Raw genomic sequence first — 22042 nt, 5'->3', positions numbered from 1 at the left:
TGTGCTCTAGATTACAGACTTCCCAGGTGGTGCAGTGGTAAAGAATCTGCAGGAGGCGAAGGAGATGTGGGTTCATTCCCTGAGTGCGCAACCCGCTCCAGTATTCTTGCCAGGAGAATCCCATGGACAGATGAGTCTGGTGGGGTACAGTCCATGGGGTCACGAAAAGTTGGACACCACTGAGCTTGCATGCCCCAAGATTACACGGCCTACTCACAGAGTCAGGAATGGACCATTTCCAGTATAAATGTAACTCCTGTGAGGTAACAAGATGATTTGCCAAGTGTATGTGAATTTTCACAGAGTGAATGACTTGGCAGTATTTTTCTTTTTCAATTACAACTGCTTTGTGACAGTCAGCAGGTTTAGTACCTTAAGACATCAGTGTTTACTTGATGTCAGGGACTGTGCTGTGCAAGCTACCTAGAGGAGGTGGGACTTCTGTTGGGTCTTGAAGAATGGATAGAATGTGCATGAGCACGTGGGAAGAACAATGTGCATGGATACACTAGAGTGAACTTGATAGAAAATGATGGAAAAATGGCTAGAGCCTAGTGGACAGTAGGTGTTGGGGGTTACTGGGAAGTAAGGTTGGATAGATTGAGTGGGATAACATTATTAAGAACCTTTAGAGGAAGCTGTGAAACACAACCTGTAAATAAGGGGCCACTTAAGAGATTTTTTTAAAAGCAGAATGAATAGCATATAAAGGAAAGGTAGGAGGGAAAACCTGGAATGAGACAGACTCAGCTTGGAAGCTCTCAACAAGCTTCAAGTGATGAATAAGTAGCATTTGAATGAGAATTACTGCTGAAATGACTGATAGGTAATTTTTCTCAGGTATAAACATTTTTTAGTTAGACATACAATTAATGAGTGGTATGTTTTTCAGTGAACAAAAAATCCTTCAACTTATGTGCTTTTTTTTTCCTCTAGAAATCTACGAGAGAGGCCCTGAACAGCAAAAATATCAAGCCCTTGTTGAATACCTTTAGCCAGTTACCTGGCAGGTAAGGCGTTAATATCCATGACATGGGCTCATTGAAATCTTTATACTTACGCTGAGCTGTTTTAAAAATGCAGGTGTTTTTTTGTTTTTAATAGTGAAAATGAAAAAAAATGTACCCTTGACCAGGCTTTTAGAGGTGTTCTAGAAGAAGAAATTGTAAGTATGTTTTTCCTTTATTGTTAAAATTTTGCTGACAGATTAGTAAATATTATTTTTTAATTTGCTTTTATTCTTAGAATAGATATTTAACCATGACTATTTTTTTACTGGAGTGAACCGCTTAGTCTGTGAAACCTAACTTGGTCATGGTCAGCATAGGAGTTACATAATGAATAAGGGTTTTGATAGCATAGGTGCAGTTTAAGAGTTTGGTTTAATAAATGAGTAGAGCCCTCTGCCATTGAGTATGTATAAGAAAAGTTGACGCGAGGTCTTCCTGAGCAAGAACTAGAACTTGAAGATGGGCCCTGTCTTTGCTGTATAAACAGCGACACATCCTGGAGTGGATGAGAAGTCTAGTCCAAGGATGTTTAGCACAGATTCCAGGCCCTCATTTTCCTTATCCGCAGCCTCCTTCTTAGTTAGTAATAGATAACAAGAGCCTATCTAACTTCAGTACATACATTTAAACGTGAAAAGTCTGACTTTGTATACCATTAGTGGAGCACTCAAATGAAAGGAAAAGTTCCAACAGTTTATTCTTCGTTTAGCAAAGCTTGGATCCCAAGAAGCTAGATTCTTTTCCAGTGGCCATAAAACAGTGTCCCTTTCTTTAGGACAGTTCTGTATTCATTCTTTCTTCTTCTTCAGTCCTAGTCACCTGTTGTCAGGCATTGGGCAAGGTTACCTTGCTTTTTTGAGCCTCAATTTCGTTTGTAAGAGAGGAAACACCATTTTTACAGGGTTGCATAAAACGGAACTTAATAAACACTCAATAAATGCTGGTTTTTATGATGTTGTCAAACATAAGCATCATCTCTCTTCTATTATTAATAAAACCCTTCCCCAGACATGTTGATGCACTGGTACAGTTAATCCCCCAGCCCAGTCTTGTCTGGTGCCTTTGACTGACTTAATGGCCTCAGCATCTGTACTTGATTAGCTTACAGGCTTAATCATGCTAATATAACCATCTTCCCAAGACTCTTGGATTTTAAATGAATCACCTGCTGCTTGTTTATTTAATATACTTCTACAGTTAGGGCTCTTATCATTCATTTTTAAAATATTCTTAGTAATTTTATCCTCTGTGAGAAATGTCTTTATCAAATGTTTGTGATAATCAATTTAATGTCAGAGGGTATGTTTTTCTTATTATCAAATTAATCTAAATTCTGGTTCCTAAATTAAGTTGTTTTCTCCTTTGTTGGTAGATAAATCATTCGTCATGTGAAAACGTTTTAGCTATTATTTCTCTTGCTATTGGGGGAGTAACTGAAGGTAAGTATGGTTTGTTTTGGTTTTTAAGTAATCCTGGATTTGACATGCTTTATTGAAAACGTATTCTCCCCATCCCTCTCTGCCTAGTTGATTTTGTTCATTTTTCAAATTCTGCCTACCTACCCCCATTGCCAGGAAGTCCCACTGAAATTAGCTCACAGTTATTTCTTGTCACTAATATAGAGTGCACACTTTGACATTTCTTTGTTCTCCACTTACTTTGTTCATCCAATGCCTATTTATTGAGTATCCACTATGTGCCTGGTACTGAGCTAGGACTTGGAGATTCAGTGATGAATAAAACATATTCCCTGCCTACAAGGACCCTAGTTGTTCAGGGAGAAAACACATGTAAATATCTTATTGGGGGTAATTGAAGTGGGAATGAAGTATAGTTGAGGTGATTCTTTAAAGTTCAGAGTATGAAGGGACCACGATGGGCTAGAAAGAAAACTGTAACTTAGGAGCTGGGGTGTAAGGGCTGTAAAAAAACTGGAGCGGAATGGTGAGAGGAAGATGAGAACCATGAGGAAAGAAGCAGGAGGGTAAGTTAGGATCGTCTGTAAAGGGCTTTGTATGCTGTGCTAAGGAGTACCTGTGGGAAAGGCATGGGGTGGGGGAAACTGCTGGCAGGAAAACTAGGGAGAGGTTGGTTAAGGTGGGCCAGGGGTAGTAGGAGGCAGTTTCAGCAGACTTTTAACACGGCATGTAGTAAGTACACAGTGACTAATACACAGTGGTAGCTCATTAAATATTTGCATAAAGAAGCGATGAAAAAGTAGTTCATCAGTACTCTTTTTTAATTAGTCTGGTAAAAATATTCCTTTGATTTATTCATATAATTTATGTGAAAAGTGCCTTTTAATCTGTAAAGCACTATTCACATTTATTATTTTGATACTTATTCCTACAAAAAAACTGAAACATACAAGGTAAAAGTGATCTTCCAGTGTAGCCGCAAGCAATTTTGTGGACTTAAGTAGTTGATCAATTTTGGCTTTAGGAGTTAAACTTATATGAAATGCTTACTCATCATTCATTTGTTAAGCATATTCTAACGAGTACTGCCTGGAGTGTCCTTGCCAGCTCCTGTCAGACAGTTTGCAGCATCTACTCCATTCATTGATTATCCTGATACGATACTCTTGTGAACTGGTAATGTTCTTAATGCTTCAGTCAGTTCAGTTCAGTCACTCAGTCGTGTCCTACTCTTTGCAACCCTATGGGCTGCAGCACGCCAGGCCTCCCTGTCCGTTGCCAACTGCTGGAGCTTGTTCAGACTCATGTCCATCGAGTCGGTGATGCCATCCTACCATCTCATCCTCTGTCATCCCCTTCTCCTTCTGCCTTCAATCTTTCCCAGCATCAGGGTCTTTTCCAATGGCTCAGTTCTTCGCATCAGGTGGCCAAAGTACTGGAGCTTCAGCTTCAGCATCAGTCCTTCCAACGAACACCCAGGACTGGTCTCCTTTAGAATGGACTGGTTGGATCTCCTTGCAGTCCAAGGGACTCTCAAGAGTCTTCTCCAACACCACAGTTCAAAAGCATCAATTCTTCGGTGCTCAGCTTTCTTTATGGACTCTCACATCCATACATGACTACTGAAAAAAACCATAGCTTTGACTAGATGGACCTTTGTTGGCAAATGCTTAAAATTATACAAAGTCTGTGTTTAAAACTTTTACTTTATTTGAGAAAGATAGGGACTTAAGAACTCAGTTAAGCCATGAATAAAAGTTTAAATACCTTTTTATTTTAATTTGATGGGAAAAATTTTTTCTTGAGACCAATATTATTGTATTGTTTATTATGTGACAGATTTGCAAATTGTCCATAAACATGTTTTGTTAAACTCAACTTGGCAGATATTTATTGAGCTTCTGTTGTGTCAGACTCTCCACTGGTGAAAACCTTCAAAAATGCCTACCTTTAAAAAGCTCATAGTCTACGTAACAAAAATAAACAGTTTGGATATGATAAGTACTATAATTTATATACAGTGTGCTTTCAGAAGCAAAGATGTAGTAGCCTACACAAAAGTACCAGAAGAGTTTTTTAGATGCAATATGTACTATATGCTTTGAAAGACTGAGTAGGAATTTACCATGTGATAGAGAGGAAGAACTCTTGCCTAGAAAATCCCATGGATGGAGGAGCCTGGTAGGCTGCAGTCTGTGGGGTCGCTAAGGGTCGGACACAACTGAGCGACTTCACTTTCACTTTTCACTTTCACACATTGGAGAAGGAAATGGCAACCCACTCCAGTGTTCTTGCCTGGAGAATCCCAGGGATGGGGGAGCCTGGTGGGCTTCCGTCTATGAGGTCACACAGAGTCGGACACGACTGAAGTGACTTAGCAGCAGCAGAGAGGAAGAAGCCTACTTAGGCAGAAAACATTGTAAACAAAACCATGCAGGCTTGAACATAGCCAGGTGTTTGGGGACTCAGAGGATGTGTCTGTGGTCAAGGTTAAGATGAAGCTCAGAGGACAGCATAGAAGCTGGGACACGGGTTGTGACAGTGTTGGGGAATCATAACCCAGCTCATCAAAATCACCAGTGAATCTCTATTTTCAAATTAACTGCCAGGCTTTCACTCAGTTTTACTGAATCTTTGAGAGTGGAATCTAGGTAATTTTCTTACGTTCTGTAATTATTAAATGTGTGGTATTTTCCCAAATTATACTTCGACTAAGGACAGGGAATATGTCTATCTAGTCTCTTGGGTATACAGGACACAGAGTATCACAAATCTAAGTGTTAAAGGCCTTTGGAGGTCATCCGGTTCCGTCTTGTCTCTGGCCTGTCCTGTCTCCCCTCAGTAACGTCCTGGGCAGGGGGTCATTCGCTACTGTTGATGAAGCTCACCGTTTGATTTCTGTCAGCTGGTTCCGATGATCAGATTTCCTTTGCACTGAGTTGAACTTTGCTGCTTTATGCCTCACTGGTTCTAGGCAGTATCCCTCATATTACATTCCAGCTGTGATCTTTCCAGTGCAGCACAGAGCTGGAAATACTACTTCCTGTTTCTGAACTACTGTATTAATGCAGTATTATCGGAGAAGGCAATGGCAAGCCACTCCAGTACTCTTGCCTAGAAAATCGCATGGACAGAGGAGCCTGGTGGGCTGCAGTCCATGGGGTCGCTACTAGTCAGACACGACTAAGCGACTTCACTTTCACTTTTCACTTTCACACAGGAGAAGGAAATGGCAACCCACTCCAGTGTTCTTGCCTGGAGAATCCCAGGGACGGTGGAGCCTGGTTGGCTGCCGTCTATGGGGTCGCACAGAGTCGGACACGACTGAAGTGACTTAGCAGCAGCAGGGGCTAATAGTGCCCCTAGATACTTTTTTTTACAAACCATGCTGAAGTGGCTACTTTTCCTAAACCCTTAACAAGTATTAGTATCTATTACCGAAAAATAGAAGGAAGAATGAGCAGGGAAATAAAAGCATTTTTAACTAGCCTAGATGATCTTAAAGTCTTTAGTTTATTGCTTTAATAAGATTGAATTTAGACATAACTTTATTTTACCAATTTTTCCTTTGAAACAACAGTATACTTTAAAAGTATAGTAAGAACTGAAATTAGTATCAAACCTTTTTGTTATCATTTTTGAACTAGATCTTTTCAAATGAGACAATTTAAGTTTAGCATTATTATAGAACATTTGAAAGTGAGGAAAAGGGAAAATACTAGTCCCAGTTCTTCTAGTTTAAAAAACTACCATTTATTTTGGTATATGATTTTAGCTTCTCGGAGGGGGAGCCTGGTGGGCTTCCATCTGTGGGGTCACACAGAGTCGGACACGACTGAAATGACTTAGCAGCAGCAGCAGTCTTTTTAATAGATTTTATTGTTATAACCATAACATCCATACAGTTTTGAACCCTGCCTTTTTCACTTGACATTCAATCATAAGCATTTTCCAAGTTATTATAGTCATCATAACCATCGTTTTTAATTGGCTGCATTATATTCTTTTGAATAGCTTAGTGGTGAAGAAAATAGACTGTGGAGCCAGACTTTCTGGGTTCGTATCCCAGCTCTACCACTCACTGGCTCTATGATCTTGGGCAAGATATTTAACTTCTCTGTGTGTCAGTTTTCCCATTCTGTAAACTGGAGATAATGTTATCTACCTCATAGAGTTATGAGGATTACACGTGTTAGTGTATGTGAATCACTTCGTGTGCCTGACATATAGTAAATGCTCTAGAAGGGTTATCAAGGATGATTATCATCACATACCAAAATTACTTAAGTATATCTTCCTTGGGGACTTTTAGGTTGCTTCTGTTTCTTGCCTTTTACAACCTTGTTAGGATTGACAAACTGTACCTTTAAGATCATCTTCAAAATTTTTTGCATGAGCTCTTTTACTCAGCCGTATTTTAAACTTTTAAATTGGCTTGTGCTCCACTTGAAGGTATTTGTACGGCGTCTACACCTTTTGTATTGTTGGGAGATGTTTTGGACTGTCTTCCTTTGGATCAGTGTGACACAATATTCACTTTCGTGGAAAGAAATGTTGCTACTTGGAAATCAGTAAGTGCCTTCGTTTCTTTTTCTACTAACTTTAGCTTTCTATAGATCCAGAGTTCTGAGGGTAGTTTGTTTTGTTTCTTGCTTTTATTTCTGACTTTGCTGATTGCTAAAAAGTTTGTCTTTATGAGAATTATATGTTCTGCTCTCTTGGAAAAGCAAAGTAAGAGTCACATGAAAAAAATGACAGTACAAAATTTGAGTAGAAACAGTTACCTTGAAAACAGATACTTTTGTATGTTGTAAAAGTTACTTAGAATCGTATTTGTTATATGTTTGAAAATATTTTTATTTCATTAAAAATGTTATTTGCTTGGAAAAAGTGAAAGCTGTATAGTAGATTCAGCACATATTAGTGTTCTTTAAAACCTTACTTCCTGTGACTTACTACTGAAGAATGTGCAGCACCTTCAGAACAACAGTAATAATTTCTGTCTTAATTTCAGAATACATTCTATTCTGCTGGGAAAAATTATTTACTACGTATGTGCAATGGTAAGTAACTCAGCAGTAAATGATTGGTTTTTAAGAAGGAAATATGACCAGGACACCAGGTGGTTGAATTAAACATAGGTGATAAAATTTTTTTTAAGTAGATTGTATCTTCATTTTAAAGTAGCAGTCTGATTTATTAAAACTGATCATTTGCTTTAAATTTATCTATTCCTGTTCTAGGTATAAACTTAATGAAAACCAAAAAGTTGAGTAAAGTTTATCTTGTCCATGTTAAACTCATTTTATTTTTAATTTTCTAGTCCTTTGTTTTGTGACAAAAAGTAGTTTCTACCCCCATTTTGAGAACTGCTTCTTTAGGAAGATACTTTTGAACTGGTTAAGACACTTGGGTATATTGTAATAAATATAGAATGATCTCTTCTGTGTAACCTTTATTTCCGTTTGTTGTTAGATCTCCTACGAAGATTATCAAAATCCCAGAATACAGTCTTCTGTGGACGAATTCAACTCTTTTTGGCCAGGCTTTTCCCTTTATCTGAGAAATCAGGTGAGCTTTTGTACATAAATTGCTTTGCAGGAAAATTTTTACCTGTTTTTCATGGACTAGAGTATACCATGATGATTTTTTTTAAAAAAAGGTTCTTAAAAAGTTGAAAGATAGCATAGGAAATTGTCACTTGATTTTACTTGTAAATAGTTGTACCTATTCCAGTGTATAATACAGGTAACGCTCAAAGCCATTGATTCTTCAAGTTCAAAGCTTATTAATAATGTACAGTTGAATCACACTGAAATATGTCGACATGAATCATGTTTTTATTTCATTTCCTAATACTTGCCAATTTTTCTGCTTCTATTTTTCTTCTTCAGTCACTACTGTTTAGCCTCATTTACTTTTGTTCATTTCTTTTATCATTGTGAAATATAACAGTAGTATGAAAAGTATATAAAGTAAGCATATAGTATAATAATTATAAAGCAAATAGTTGGGTACACTGTTCAGGTCCAAAAGTGAAGCATGGCAGTTCTCTTGAGCCCTCCATAGTCTGTTCAGATATGCCAGATTTTAACTGTCTGCCTCAGTCACCCCTTCCTTGATATCAGGCTAATCTAACACCTACTTCACATGTTGTTGTAAGGATTAAATGAGTTAAAATATGTGAAGAGCTTACAACAGTACCTGCTTGTGGTAAGACCTACAGTGTGTGTTAGCAGTGGCAAAATTACCTGTGACTTTTTGTCCTGTTGTATCTGCTTTTTTCCTTTCCTCTTATTTAAATGTGGTCAGGATTAATTTCAGTTTACCAGTGTATTTACAGCTTGTATTTCTGATCCTCAACCTGTGACTATTTTCCCCTTTAGACTTTTCTTTAGTGAAAATTTTGTTTTGTCTGAAAATCTTTATTTCTTTACTCTTGAAGAATGATTGAAAATTAAATAGAATGGTTGAAGTATAGAGATTGTAGGTTAGCACTGGATATAGGATTTCATTTAGTGGAAGGTCATCATTGCTTTAGTCTTCTAGAGAGGAGTCAGATGTCATTCTAACTCCTTTGAAGATAATCTAGTTTTGTTTTTTTCTCTGTTTGCTCTTGAAATTTTCTTTTTCTTTGAATTTTTGTTTGTTTTTTTGTTTGTGGGGTTTTCAGTTTTTCAGTTTTATATAATGTATCTAAGCATGGATTTTTTAAATTTATCATTCTTCAGATTTGTGGGCCTCTTGAGCTTGTGCATTGGTTGTCCTTCATCCACTTTGTAAAAATCTAAGCTGATATCTCTTCAGATACTGTGTATGCTGCTTTCTCTTTATGGAACTCTAGTTCTCTTGTGTGTCTCTTACACTTTCTACATTTTTCATCTGTCTCTCTTTCCATCACATTCTGCATGATTTCTTTAGAAATGTTTTCTAGTTTATTACTTCTCTGTTCATCTATGAATAATCTGTTGCAAAATGAGTTCTTAATTTCAGTAATTGTATGTTTCTCGAAAGTCTTTTTTTTAAGTCTGCTGTGTCACTTTTTAGTTCCTTATTCCCTACTGTTTTCAAACTTCTTAATTGTCTAATTGGGGAAGCGTTGTTACTTTTGTTTATGTGTCTGATAATTCCAGTGTCTTAAGTCTTTGTGGCTTTTTCTTCCTCATGGTGTCTTATCTCTTTGTGTGTTTCTGGTTAGCGTTTGATGTTATGTTTGAGAAGATATCTGAAGGAATAATTTGGAGGCCTGGGTTAGACACTTTTCTCCAGAAAGGGCTTTCATGATCTGCCAGGCACCTTAGAAGGTACTGTGACTAGTGTAAACTTACCTTCATCTAGCCCAGCTTAAGGTCTGTGATTGCTTAGGTCATCGAGAAGACTTGGCACTGGGCTGCAGTTTGGTTCATCCCTATCCGAGGACGTAGCCCTGTACGTCCCAGCCTAGAAGATGGTTGGGGTAGGATTTATTAGATTCCGCATCTTCCTTGGACTCAGATTTATTTTTAACATCCTCACTTCAGGAAGCTGCTAAAAGAGTGGCTCAGTTTTGCAACTGATTTTTCCTGTTTGACAAACGGAAGTGGCTTTGAGTGCTGACGCTGCATTGCTTATCTTTCTTGCCTTCTTGGTTTTTGCCATATATTCTCCACTGAACGTTAGCTCTTTACAGTTTTTAAGGAAAACCAGTTTTTCTATTTCATTGTCTAAAACAGTGCTGTGAAGAGGGTTTATGCTCTGTAAGAATTTATAGAATTAATGTAATTGATCCAAGTTTGTAGTTGTCCTTAGTGAGAGGATTAATCTGAATTGTTAATTAGCTAGTTAATTATTAGCCTTCTGTTACTGGAAGCTCAATTTTTATATTTTTTAACAGCTTTACTGAGATGTGAATTCACATACCATACAGTTCTCCACTGAAAATGTGCAGTTTTCTGTTTTTTAGTATATTTACAGGGTTGTGCAGTCATCACTGCAGCTGATTTTAAAACATTTCTCCTCCTACAAGAGCCCTGTGCCCGCTGACTGTCACTCTGCACTTACCCCCATCCCTGCCCTCTCTCCCAGGCCCCGAAGAATAGGTCATCTACTTACTCATCTCTGTGGATTTCTCCTATTCTAGACATTTAAAAAAATAGAATATTACAATACGTGGTCTTTTGTGACTGGCTTTCTTAGCTTAGCATCTTCAAGGTTCCTCTGTGTTGTATGTATCAGTAGGTCATTCTTTTTTTTACAACTGAATGATATTCTCTGTATGGATAGACTGCAGTTTGTTTATCCATTTATCAGTTAATGGACACTTGAGTTGCTTTTGCTTTTTGGCTGTTACGAATAATGCTGCTGTGAACATTTGTGTACAAGTTTTGTGTGGATGTATGTTTTCACTTCTCTTGGGCATATCCATAGACTGGAATTGATGGGTCATATGGTAACTGTTTTAATTTCTCCTGGAGGTATATATAAGAGTAGAATTACTGGGTCACGTGGTAACTCTGTGTTTAAATTCTTGATGAGCTACCAGACTGTTTTCCAAAGTGGCTGCTTCATTTTACAGTCTTATCATTGATGCAAATGCCTTCCAGTTTCCAAACATCCTTACTAACATAAACTAGGTTGGCATTTTGGGATATCTTGTAGTACTTTTTCTTTTCTTGTGTTTGTAGATGTTGAAGAGAGTAGAGTATATCCCAAGACCTTTAGAAAGCTGTTTTAGCATGTGGTTTATCCATTAAATTTAGATAAGTATGACTGAAATTTTAACCTAATGGAGAATTATGTGCTATTGAGAATAGACAGAGATATTTTAAGTAATACAGAATGGTGAGCCAAGTTCATTCACTAGCTTAGTAACTTCATCTGGCATATTAATTTTTCTTTACAAAAAAAAAAGTCTTTTTGTTTTAGAATAATTTTAGACTTAAAGTCTAGAGTATATGTGTATGTAAAGATACTATAAAGTACCTGAATAGCTTCACCTAACGTTAACCTCTTACATGCTATGTACATTTATCACAACTGAGAAGTCCGCATCGGTGCAGTGTTTTATTCAGACTTTGTCAGTTTTATCCCTGCTTTCTTTTCTGTGTGAGGGTCCAGTCCAGGGCCCTGCATTTACTTGTAACGTCATTTCAGTCTCTCCAGTCGCTGACAGTTTCTCAGACTTTGCCATTTCTTTCATGACCTTCATAGTTTTGAAGAGTCCTGGTCAGGTATTTTGTAGAATGCCCTTCAATTTACGTTTGTCTGGTGTTTTTCATAGTTAGATTGCAGTTGTGGATTAGAGGAAGAAGACCACAGAGGTGATGTGCTTTTCTCGGTGCATCGTTTCAGCATGGTGTTGATGTGTCTTTTTACTGGGGTGTTATCCTTGATCACCTAATTAAGATGGTATCCTTGAATGCTATATTTCTCTACTACAAAGCTACTATTTTCCCCTTTGTAATTAATAAATATTTGGAGGGAGATACTTTGAGGCTTTGCAAATATTCTTTTCCTCCTTAAATCTTTGCCCACTGAGTTTAGTAGCGTTCATCAGTGGATCTTGCCTATAGCGATTATTATTAGGTTTCCTGGTGTTGATTTTCTATCTCTTTCATACCTTCTACATTTATGAATTGGGATTCTTCTCTAAAGAAGAGTTGTCTCTGGAATTTCCTGATGGACCAGTGGTTAGGACTCTGAGTTTTCACTGCTGAAATCCCAGGTTTGATCCCTGGTCAGGGAAGTAAGATCCCATAAGCCATGCAACGCAGCCAAAAAAAGAGAAAAACAGTTGTCTTTCCCCTTGTTTACTTATCAGTTCAATCATCTATTTAAAAATGAAACTCATGAATATTTATTTTATATGAATTATAATCTCACAATATCGTTATTTACTTTGTTCAGATTGTTCTAGTTCTCCCCATTGGGCTCTCTTTCATGCATTCCTGATATAAAAGGATAGACCAGGTGCATCATGTATTTTTCCTTCTCAGCCACTGGAATCAGCCACTTCTCCAAAGAGCCTGATTTGTCTTATTTTTAAAATGGTGTTTAGAAGACAAGATCTGGGCCCTGGATATGCTAATTATTACTAGACTATCACTGCTTCTAAGCCGTCTCAGTGGACAGAGCTTGGAAAGATATGTGTAGATACTAACATACACATATGCATCTTTATTTATGTTATCTGTCTACTTTTTTTTCTACCAAAAACAGCGATATCATAGTGACTGATAACTTGTGAGTCTAATCTCACACTAGTAGACCTGCTTATTTCTAACTTCTTTCCCTGACAGTGAGAAACATGGCTCTCACTATAACTTTTTTTGTACTTATTATTACACATTTATACTATCTGAGTAATACAGTTTCTGATTGTGCTTCAGCAAAATCATAAATTAGTACATAAAGCATTCTGTAAAATTGTTCTAGAATATTCATAAAAAACAGATCAACTATATCTGTATTAGTATATATAGAATTCTCCATACTCCAAAAGCACCTTCAAGAAATGAATTTTAGAAAGAATTTGAAAATCAAGTGTGATACTATTTCTGACTCGATCTTTTGCTTAGTTATTTATCATTTTATATATTTTAGTTATATGACAACAAAGTTGTATCCTTAAATGGTTTAGGTGTTTGGGTTTGCTTTGAAAATCTTTTTTTGTTTGTTTGTTTTTTTAATAGGTCTTAACTTGCAGAGTCAATTTAATCTGGAAAATGTCACTGTTTTCAATACCAATGAACAGGAAAGCACATTGGGTCAGAAGGTGAGGCTGATGTGAAATCAAGAGAACATATTTTAAGTTTGTTATTGAGATAACTAGGACTTCCCAGGTGGCACAGTGGTAAAGAATACTCAGGAGACATGGGTTCAATCCCTGGGTCAGGGAAGATCCCCTGGAAAGGGAAATAACAAACTCCAGTGTTCTTGCCTAGAAAACTCTATGGACAGAGGAGCGTGATGGGCTGTACAATCCATGGGGTCACAAAGAGTCAGACACGACTGAGCATACATGGCATTGAAAACAGTCCAGTGTTGGCAAATTGTTGGACATTCATTACCTGCTCTTCATTTAGGAGCAAGTTATAAAGTTTAAAAATTTTTTAATTAGGTATAACTAATATTTCACATTAATCAGAATACTTAATTTATCCCTTAAATTGTAATCATTGTTAGTTTGGAAATGATACTGACTTCAAGATTTTTCCTTTCCCTTTTATGTATCTTTTAGGTATTTCTTGGATTATTCTGTGTTTAAAATTTTTCAATATGGAGCTGGACACCAAGCATATCCTAAAGAATTTCCAGATAATAAGTGTTATGTGTACGAGTTGGGGAAGATTTTCAGAGTTCAATTTAAGTTGGGGACAAAAACTATTTAAATTCCCTTTGAGAGTTAGTTACTGTGATTTACGGAGTCCTTAGTGTATTAATGATCTTCTCACTTCTCACAAAAGATCATTGTGTACTGTATTTCCAAATCATGTTTTGCCATAGATTCTCTATTCGTGGAGAGAATCTACTGACCATATTTGGAAAAGTACTGGTTTAAAACTTTACACTGTGTCTTCATGATTATCTTATTGTCATACTGCTTTTGAGTTCTTGGACCCCTGTCATAGAGAATTCTCTCCTGCCTGACAACTGCTTCATGACCAAATGTACATTTTTTAAATTTAGCACACAGAGGACAGAGAAGAAGGAATGGATGTAGAAGAAGGTGAAATGGGAGATGATGAAGCTCCAACAACTTGGTGAGTGTTTAGAAGTTCAGATTTCTTGGTTTACACGGAAAATACCTTAATGATTTACCAAATACTAAGGTACAGAGAGGAAGGAGGTAGGAGAGTGTAGACAAGGAGGAAGGAAATAATGCTTACAGATTCCTTTTATTTGTAACTTTATATATATGTCTTAAAATGTGAACAACTAAATCACTAATGGACTGAATCAGTTGGTTTCTAAATTGTGTGCAGGCAGTCTGTTGTTTAGGTGTGGCCAACCTTCTATAGATGCATAACGTTTGAAAAGCTAACCACAGGCAGCTCCTCCCTTTCTCCCTTCCATTTCACTTGGAGATCATGGTGCTATATGGATCACTAATCTTACTTCATGTTTCCCATATAAAATTACAGTGTTTCTTGGAATATTTGTCTGGGCATGAAGCTTAGCAAAGATGCTAACTGTAATCCATAGGTTCAACTTTTTAAGGTTTATTCAGAAAGAATGCAGTAAGCTAGTATGCAATTATGTTTACAGACAGAATTAATTTTAAGTGGTGATGTGGAAATAATTTAGATATTGGAGGATATGAAGTAAGTTGATACCGCAACCATTTTTAACATATGGTTAAATACTAAAAGACTTCGTTGACCATTTCTAATAACAGGATTTGCTGATATAAAGTCTAAACGTCTGTTTTAAAATCAAAAGTTGAAGCAGTTTGTAGCATAAAGATTGCTTGAAAAATTAAAAGAATATGTGTTCACAGTGAAGATTTGTAATGTATCCAGATTGAACTAGTAATGCCATTTTTGTAATCCTAAATTGATATATACCTAATGTGTTTGTTCCCTACTAGGTCTCCTTAACTTAGTGTGTTGGTTGGGATATAGCGCCTTTGACTTTTAACATTAGAGTCAAATGAACATTAGTTTAAACCACATAGAAATTAATTTCTTTCTCGTGTAAAAGTCTGAAGACAGGTGCTTCAGGGCTGATGCAGTAGCCCTCTTGAGGGAGATCGTCTGGGGACCCAGGTTCCTTCTAACTTCTTAGTCTACTGTCCCTGGGTATTTACTTTCTTTCCTGTAGTCTTGGATGGCTCATCATCACAACTGCCTTCCAGCCAGGGAAAAGGAAAATGGTGGAAAATGACCCACAAAGCACATGTGACTCCCACTCCCAACTGATTGGGCAGAATCTAATCACATGGCCACACTTGGTGCAAGAGAGGTTGGGAACATAGCCTTAAATTCTGAATGTATCCAGCCAAAATTCAGGGGTTCCACTACCGAAGATAAAGACAGAATAAGGGTCTGAGAACCCCTGAAATTATTTATAGTAAAGTTTATATAAGTATTTATGAATTTGTATTCTTTTCTGGGGAAAGAGGCCATGGATTTCATTAGCTTTTTAAAAGGATTTGTGCCCCAAGGAAAACTAAAGCATTTAGATATTTCTAAAAGGACTTTAAATGATTTATTTAACGTAACATTTGTTTTATCAGCTCCATTCCAATTGATTACAACCTGTACCGAAAATTTTGGTCACTTCAGGATTACTTTAGGAACCCTGTGCAATGCTATGAGAAAATCTCATGGAAAACTTTTCTCAAGGTGAGTTGCCATTGCAGAGTACCAAAAGCCCATTATTTTATAGCTAATGGCAGAATCAGAACTTGACTCTTGTCCAGCCTACTTTTCACTATTTAGTTCTTCTGCCTGTTATGTTTTTATACCTATTTCATAATATAGATGGTAAGCTGTAGATTACTATGTAAACAGTTGATTTTGAGAGTAGTTTAAAAGTTATTTGAGGATTTAAAGGTTAGTAGTTACAGCTTTGGTTTTTTATATTGGTTTGATTTTTTACATAGTATTTTCAACATGCATTGGTGAACTGTTTGCAGACTACATTCTGCTTTTATTTTGCAGAGAATTATTTTGGCTATCCTGTTAGAACAGGACTCTGCAGACTATGGCCTTGGACCACATGCAGCCTAATGCCTGCTTTTGTAAATAAAGTTAATACAATATTGGCAAGCCACACCAACAATTTACCTATTTGTGATTGCTTTTGTGATATAATGGCCGACTTTTGGTTGAGACCATTTGATGAGTCATATGGTCTAAAATATTTGCTGTCTGACTTTTGCAGGAAAAATTTGCTAACTTCTATTTTTTTTTAAAGAATTCTCTATTTCTTTTCTTGGCTACTTAAAGGTCAGTTTGTCCTTTTTGTTGTAATCAGAATCTAAAGTTAATAGGTATAGCTTTTAAAAGTAGAATGGTGTGTATTCTGTGTTACTTTTTAAAGTTTTATATGCAATAAAGTTTTTACTTTATATGCAGTACATTTTTTTTCCCCCATAACTGTCCAAATTGAGATTAAATAGTAAGTGAGAGGTCACTTGGAATTGTCCCTCAACTGGATAGGGTTTGACATTATGTTTTTATTTGGTCGCTGTCTTTAGCACAGAAAGGCTTGAAAGTTCCCACTGCTGATTAGATAGCTATCTTTACAAATTTCTTTATTCTTTCAAAACATTCCCTTCTCTGTTTTCTCCTTACACATACTACTTAAGAAATCACATATCCTCAGAAGTAGAGAGCTTATTCCTAGTTTTAGAATAACCATAAAATCTCACACAGAATAGTTTTATCCTATTTTGCTGTCATAATTTTTCTTCCTTAATATGCCTTCAGTATGCATATATGGTTAACTGGGAATAAATTATAGATTATTTTGATATAGAGAAGCACTAAGCAAGTGATTGGGCAACAGTGCCAAATTAATTAGTATTTTTATTTTGCAGTATTCTGAAGAAGTCCTAGCTGTTTTTAAGAGTTATAAATTAGATGATACTCAGGCCTCAAGGAAAAAGATGGAAGAATTGAAAACAGGAGGAGAGCATGTATATTTTGCAAAATTTTTAACAAGTGAAAAGGTATGAATCTCCTTTTTGCAGGAAGCACAGTAAGAAATGTTTTTTTTTTTTATTTAGCTGATACCCTTGTAAGTTAAATACGGTAGAAAAGTTTCTGACTTTATTTTTTGTTAAAACTGATAAATGTTAGTTTGAGAGTCCTGTTTTTTTCTTGTAGAAGTAAGACTGATTTCAAAGGTAAACGAAATTGTTCTGCATTGTCTGTTTTGTAAATTTACTTTAGGATAAGTGGGTTTTCGGAGAAGGCAATGGCAAGCCACTCCAGTACTGTTGCCTAGAAAATCCCATGGATGGAGGAGCCTGGTAGGCTGCAGTCCGTGGGGTCGCTAAGGGTCGGACACGACTGAGCGACTTCACTTTCACTTTTCACTTTCACGCATTGGAGAAGGAAATGGCAACCCACTCCAGTGTTCTTGCCTGGAGAATCCCAGGGACGGGGGAGCCTGGTGGGCTTCCGTCTATGGGGTCACACAGAGTCGGATACGACTGAAGTGACTTAGCAGCAGCAAGTGGGTTTTAGTTACTTTCATGTACATATATTTGAACCTTAAGTTAGGATTTAATTTGCATTTATGAAAATATTTTGTAATTAGTTTGCCATTTAGGTACAAACAAGGGGTTTTAAAATTCCCTGCTAATTTTATTTATACAGTTTAATAAGTAAGTTTTTTTCAGTTACAATGCTAAGGGATTATGTAAATTTCTAGTCAGGATGGCACATTGAGTTTGTTTCAGCTCACTTCTTTTGCTCCAAACACATAGCAATGATAAGTAAGATATAAAAAGAGAAAACCACAAAGACAAAGCTGGGCTTCCTTATCCAAAGCTGGATAAATATCTTCATGGACCAAAACTGCCAAGTAGTAAGTGAAAAGCAAGCCTTGGGCCTCCTGGATTCTATATTCCAAGCAGGTGGTGGCACCCAAGGATTTGGCTATAAGTGAGACCAGGTGGGTTCCGTGTGGGACTAGCAGCCGGAGCCACATTGACCTGCTTGAAGCCAGAGACTGGGGTAGAAATTAACCCACTTTTGAAAAGAAGCTAAGATAGATATTACCATTCTTCTGCCAAAGGCTGTTCTTCCACTCAAAACTCTGATGAATTCCGAAATTCAGTGCTAAGAAAGATCACCAACAAAATCAACTATTGATGTATATGTTCCAAAACTTAAAAACATGTATGTTTTGGATGATCAAAGAGATCACTGACAATAGAACATCCTTTGAGAATAGGAAATTGTGAAACTGAAATATTTGAGCAGAAATGAAATAGAACAGTTTAATATGACAACTAATTGAGAGTCTTGAAAATGAAAAATACGATCATTGAAAGCACAGCACATAGAATTAAACAATAGATTGGACACAGATGACAAGCGAATGAGAGGTGAAAAGTTCACCCAAAACACAGCACAGAGAGATAGACTTTTTTGCTAACCTGAAAGCAGTTAGGAGCCATGGAAGATAGACTGAGAAATTCCAGCATATATTTAAGGAGGATTTCCAAAGAACAGAGGGAGAGAATGGTGGAAAAACTAAGGGACTGAAGGAAGTCCCAAGTTCTCACACTGAAAGTGTGCTGCAGCTGCTAAGCAGGATAAAGATGAATCCATACTTCAGTACATTATGCCGTTACCTATGAGTATGAAGAGAAAACCTTAAATAGGCCACCACAGAGGGGAGAGGGAAAAAAACCCCACAGATATACTGGAACAGATTACAGATATCAACAATAGGTACCAGAAAATAGGGGAGAAATATTTCTGCTGAGGCAAAAAAAAAAACTGTCTAACTAGAATAGTGTCTCCTTTACTGACTCTTTGTGAGTGGTTTTCACCAGTGCAGACAGCGTGAGCTTTCAAGGTTAAGCACTGGAATCCCACTAGGTAATATTATGACAGAGGTAAAAGCAGCTTTTAGAAGCTTAAAACTTTACAGTACGGAAAGAAAAAAGGCACAGAGAATTGCAGCAAAGAATGTAAGGAGTGATGTTTTGCATTTTTACTTCCATTTCTTGCCTGTTAAACAGCAAGTTTATCTTAAATTTCAACATAGATCCCTTCTTGTGCAATTTTCATATTTTTCCCATGTATTTCCAGCGTACACTGCAGGCATTGATGAACCTTTAGAGTTTTACTAACTGTAGTTTGTCCAAAGACTTTTGCTGACACTCATGCCAGTTTTAACGTATGAGTGTGCTTCCACTCATCTGAGAAGGCAAACAACAATTACTAAACCTTTTATCAGCACATGAAATCAGACCAACCTGAAACAGTTCTCAAGGTGGGAGGCCTGAGCTGCCATCTTTTTTTTGACACTCTTGTACCTTTGGGTCTGACGCAGGGCAGCTCCATGAATGTCAGTGAACATAGTAGAAAGTTTAGGGCATACTCATCATTCTTTCTTGTTTTTAGAATCCCTTCCAAGTGTGAGTCAAGCCATAGTTATGCAAACAAGATAAGAGTAAATTCTTTGGGGCTGCCAAGCAGCCATGTAGGAAAGACTAAAGATAGGGTTAAAAAAAAAATACCCTGCCAGTGTAGGCTCTGGATCTGGAGCCTAATTCTAAAGAAGAACAAATTCTAAAAGAATTGGCAGAGATGACTGGTTAATTGATATAAGAATAAAGCTGGAATGAGAAATGACCCATCGTGACTATGTTATTAGCCAGAGTAATAGAAATTGATAATAACTATAGCAAAAGAAACATTAAAAATGTTAGCTTCTCTAGAAATGAGAGCACTACATAGTCAGGATTTACACCAAAAAAGTCAGTATATAAACATAAGTGCTGACAGACATTTGAAAAGAAATATTCACAACGAGGGTGGTCACTGCCACTTGAACACCTTCCCAGGATTATGTAGGAACTCGGTGGTCCCTTTAAACAATTTAAGAAAGAACTGTAGTACACTTGAGAGAGGTTATGTTTTCCTTGAAATCTCTCAAGATACACAGTTGATCAGTTTTATAAGTATACTCATTTTTTAAATTGAGAAATAGGCAGCTCCTGCAGCAATGCTACTTTTGTATCAGAAAGACTGCTGTCCTATTCCCTACTCCCTGAGACTGACAAGTCAGTGGGCTTTCACAGAAAAGAAAAGGCTAATCAATCAACAGAAAAAATTAATATTAAAATTGATATATTATTTTTATCAAATTGTTAGGCAAACTGGAGATTATATACAAGCACTCTTATTTGAAGTAAAGGAAACATTCTAAACTAGCTCAGATAAAGCAGGTAGAAGCCCACATCACCAAAGGCCCAAGAGAAAATCATAGATTTCTGTGCTATATTGCTGTTGGTTTGTCTTCCAGAGAATAATGGTTTCCTTTTAAAGAGATTTGCATTTTATAATCTTACCCTTCTAGTTTCCTTGCAGTGCATAGCTAAGCTTTGTGATTCCATTGGTTTGCATTAAGAAGCAATAAAAATAGACCTAAGAAGCTTTAAACTTAGTGGAAAAGAGAACACAAGAGAAATTTAACAACTGGAATATAGAGCATGTGCGTAATAATTTGCAACCACAGAGGATTATATAACTAAAAACTGATCAAAAAAGGTGAAGTATTAGGGTGGAAAGAGACATACCAGGCAAATACCAACAAAAAGAAAGCTACATAAATACAAATAAAATTTAAGGCAAAAAATGTTAAGTAGGATGAGGGGTCACACAGAGTCGGACACGACTGAAGTGACTTAGCAGCAGCAGCAGCAGCAGGATGAAGGAATGCATATTAAAGGAATGAGCCACCAAAAAGATATCATACACTTACCTGCACTTAATAATATAGCCTCAAAATATATCAGGAAAAACTTCAAACAATATGAGAAATTGGCAGCTCCACAGTTATAGTGGGATATTTTAAGTGCCTTCATTAAAGACTGATGGGTTGAGTAAACTAAAGATTAGTAGGTATATGGAAGATTTCAGCAATAATGAACTTGAGTGCCCGATAGTTCAGGCAGACCAAGATTAACAGGTATATGAAAGGTCTGCATAATAAAAAAATAATCCTGATATATATATGGAAACTTGTACACAACAAGTAGAGATAATGTTTTGAGTACACGTGGAATGTTCACAAAATTTGTGTACTCGGTCATAAAGGGAGTCTCAGTCTATTTCAGAGATTTCCTCTTGTGCAGAATACACACATTCTCTGGCCACAAGGCAATTAGAACTATGAAAAGGATAGTTTTAAAAGATGTGAATGTATGGAAACATGAAAAGCATTCTCCAGGAGTTAAAGAGGAAACCACAATGGAAATTCTGAATTTGTTATAAATATGTTATTATACAGCAGACTGGAAGTATTTTTATGTCATGTGTGGCTCACAAAGTGAGAGGTAAAAATATTACTTGAAATGCACTAATGAAAACTTTAATCAGCTCAAAAAGATACAGAATCAGCCTTGAGAGAAGTAGATAATAGCACAAATTAATGAAATATAAGAAGCTATCAGTTCAGTTGCTCAGTCATGTCTGACTCTTTGCAACCCAATGAATCATAGCATGCCAGGCCTCCCTGTCCATCACCAATGCCCAGAGTCAACTCAAACTTATGTCCATCGAGTCGGTAATGCCATCCAACCATCTCATTCTCTGCCGTCCCCTGCTCCTCCTGCCCCCAATCCCTCCCAGCATCAGAGTATAGAACATAGCAAAACCAAAAGCTTGAAAAGAAAAATTTTATAAAAAGAATTTTTGTAACAGTTCTCATAGAACAAGCCTGACCAAGGAAAAAATGAAAAGGTACCAATAAACATTGTTAGCAATAAAAATAGGAGTAATTGGAAGTCACGAGACAATAAAATGTGTAAGAGACTATATTTTGAACTGCTGTATTTTTAGATCTAATGAAATAGCAATTTCATAGAATAATTAATTGCCAAAATGGATTCACAAAGAAATTAAAAACCAGAATAAACACAGAACAAGGAAATAGTAACCAAAG

The 22042-nt window shown here is 36.7% G+C and overlaps 1 protein-coding gene across 1 annotated transcript in view; it reads left to right on the top strand.

Annotated features, from left to right (window-relative positions):
• The window catches only part of THOC1 (THO complex subunit 1), a 37580-nt gene that overhangs the window by 1897 nt on the left and 13641 nt on the right, over window positions 1–22042 (top strand). Inside the window, exons 2-11 of the mRNA XM_055417123.2 lie at window positions 937–1010; window positions 1105–1165; window positions 2383–2449; window positions 6881–6999; window positions 7443–7491; window positions 7904–7999; window positions 13099–13181; window positions 14096–14169; window positions 15645–15753; window positions 16953–17084. Coding sequence (XP_055273098.1) covers window positions 937–1010; window positions 1105–1165; window positions 2383–2449; window positions 6881–6999; window positions 7443–7491; window positions 7904–7999; window positions 13099–13181; window positions 14096–14169; window positions 15645–15753; window positions 16953–17084 — 864 coding nt within the window. The remainder of the gene's footprint in view (window positions 1–936; window positions 1011–1104; window positions 1166–2382; window positions 2450–6880; window positions 7000–7442; window positions 7492–7903; window positions 8000–13098; window positions 13182–14095; window positions 14170–15644; window positions 15754–16952; window positions 17085–22042) is intronic.

Source organism: Moschus berezovskii, chromosome 28 (assembly GCF_049115385.1).
Source record: "Moschus berezovskii isolate FMDL1 chromosome 28, NW_MosBer_1.0, whole genome shotgun sequence".
Classification (NCBI taxonomy): domain Eukaryota; kingdom Metazoa; phylum Chordata; class Mammalia; order Artiodactyla; family Moschidae; genus Moschus; species Moschus berezovskii.
The sequence above is the reverse complement of the archived record's forward strand: the minus strand, read 5'-3'. Positions and strand labels throughout refer to the sequence as shown.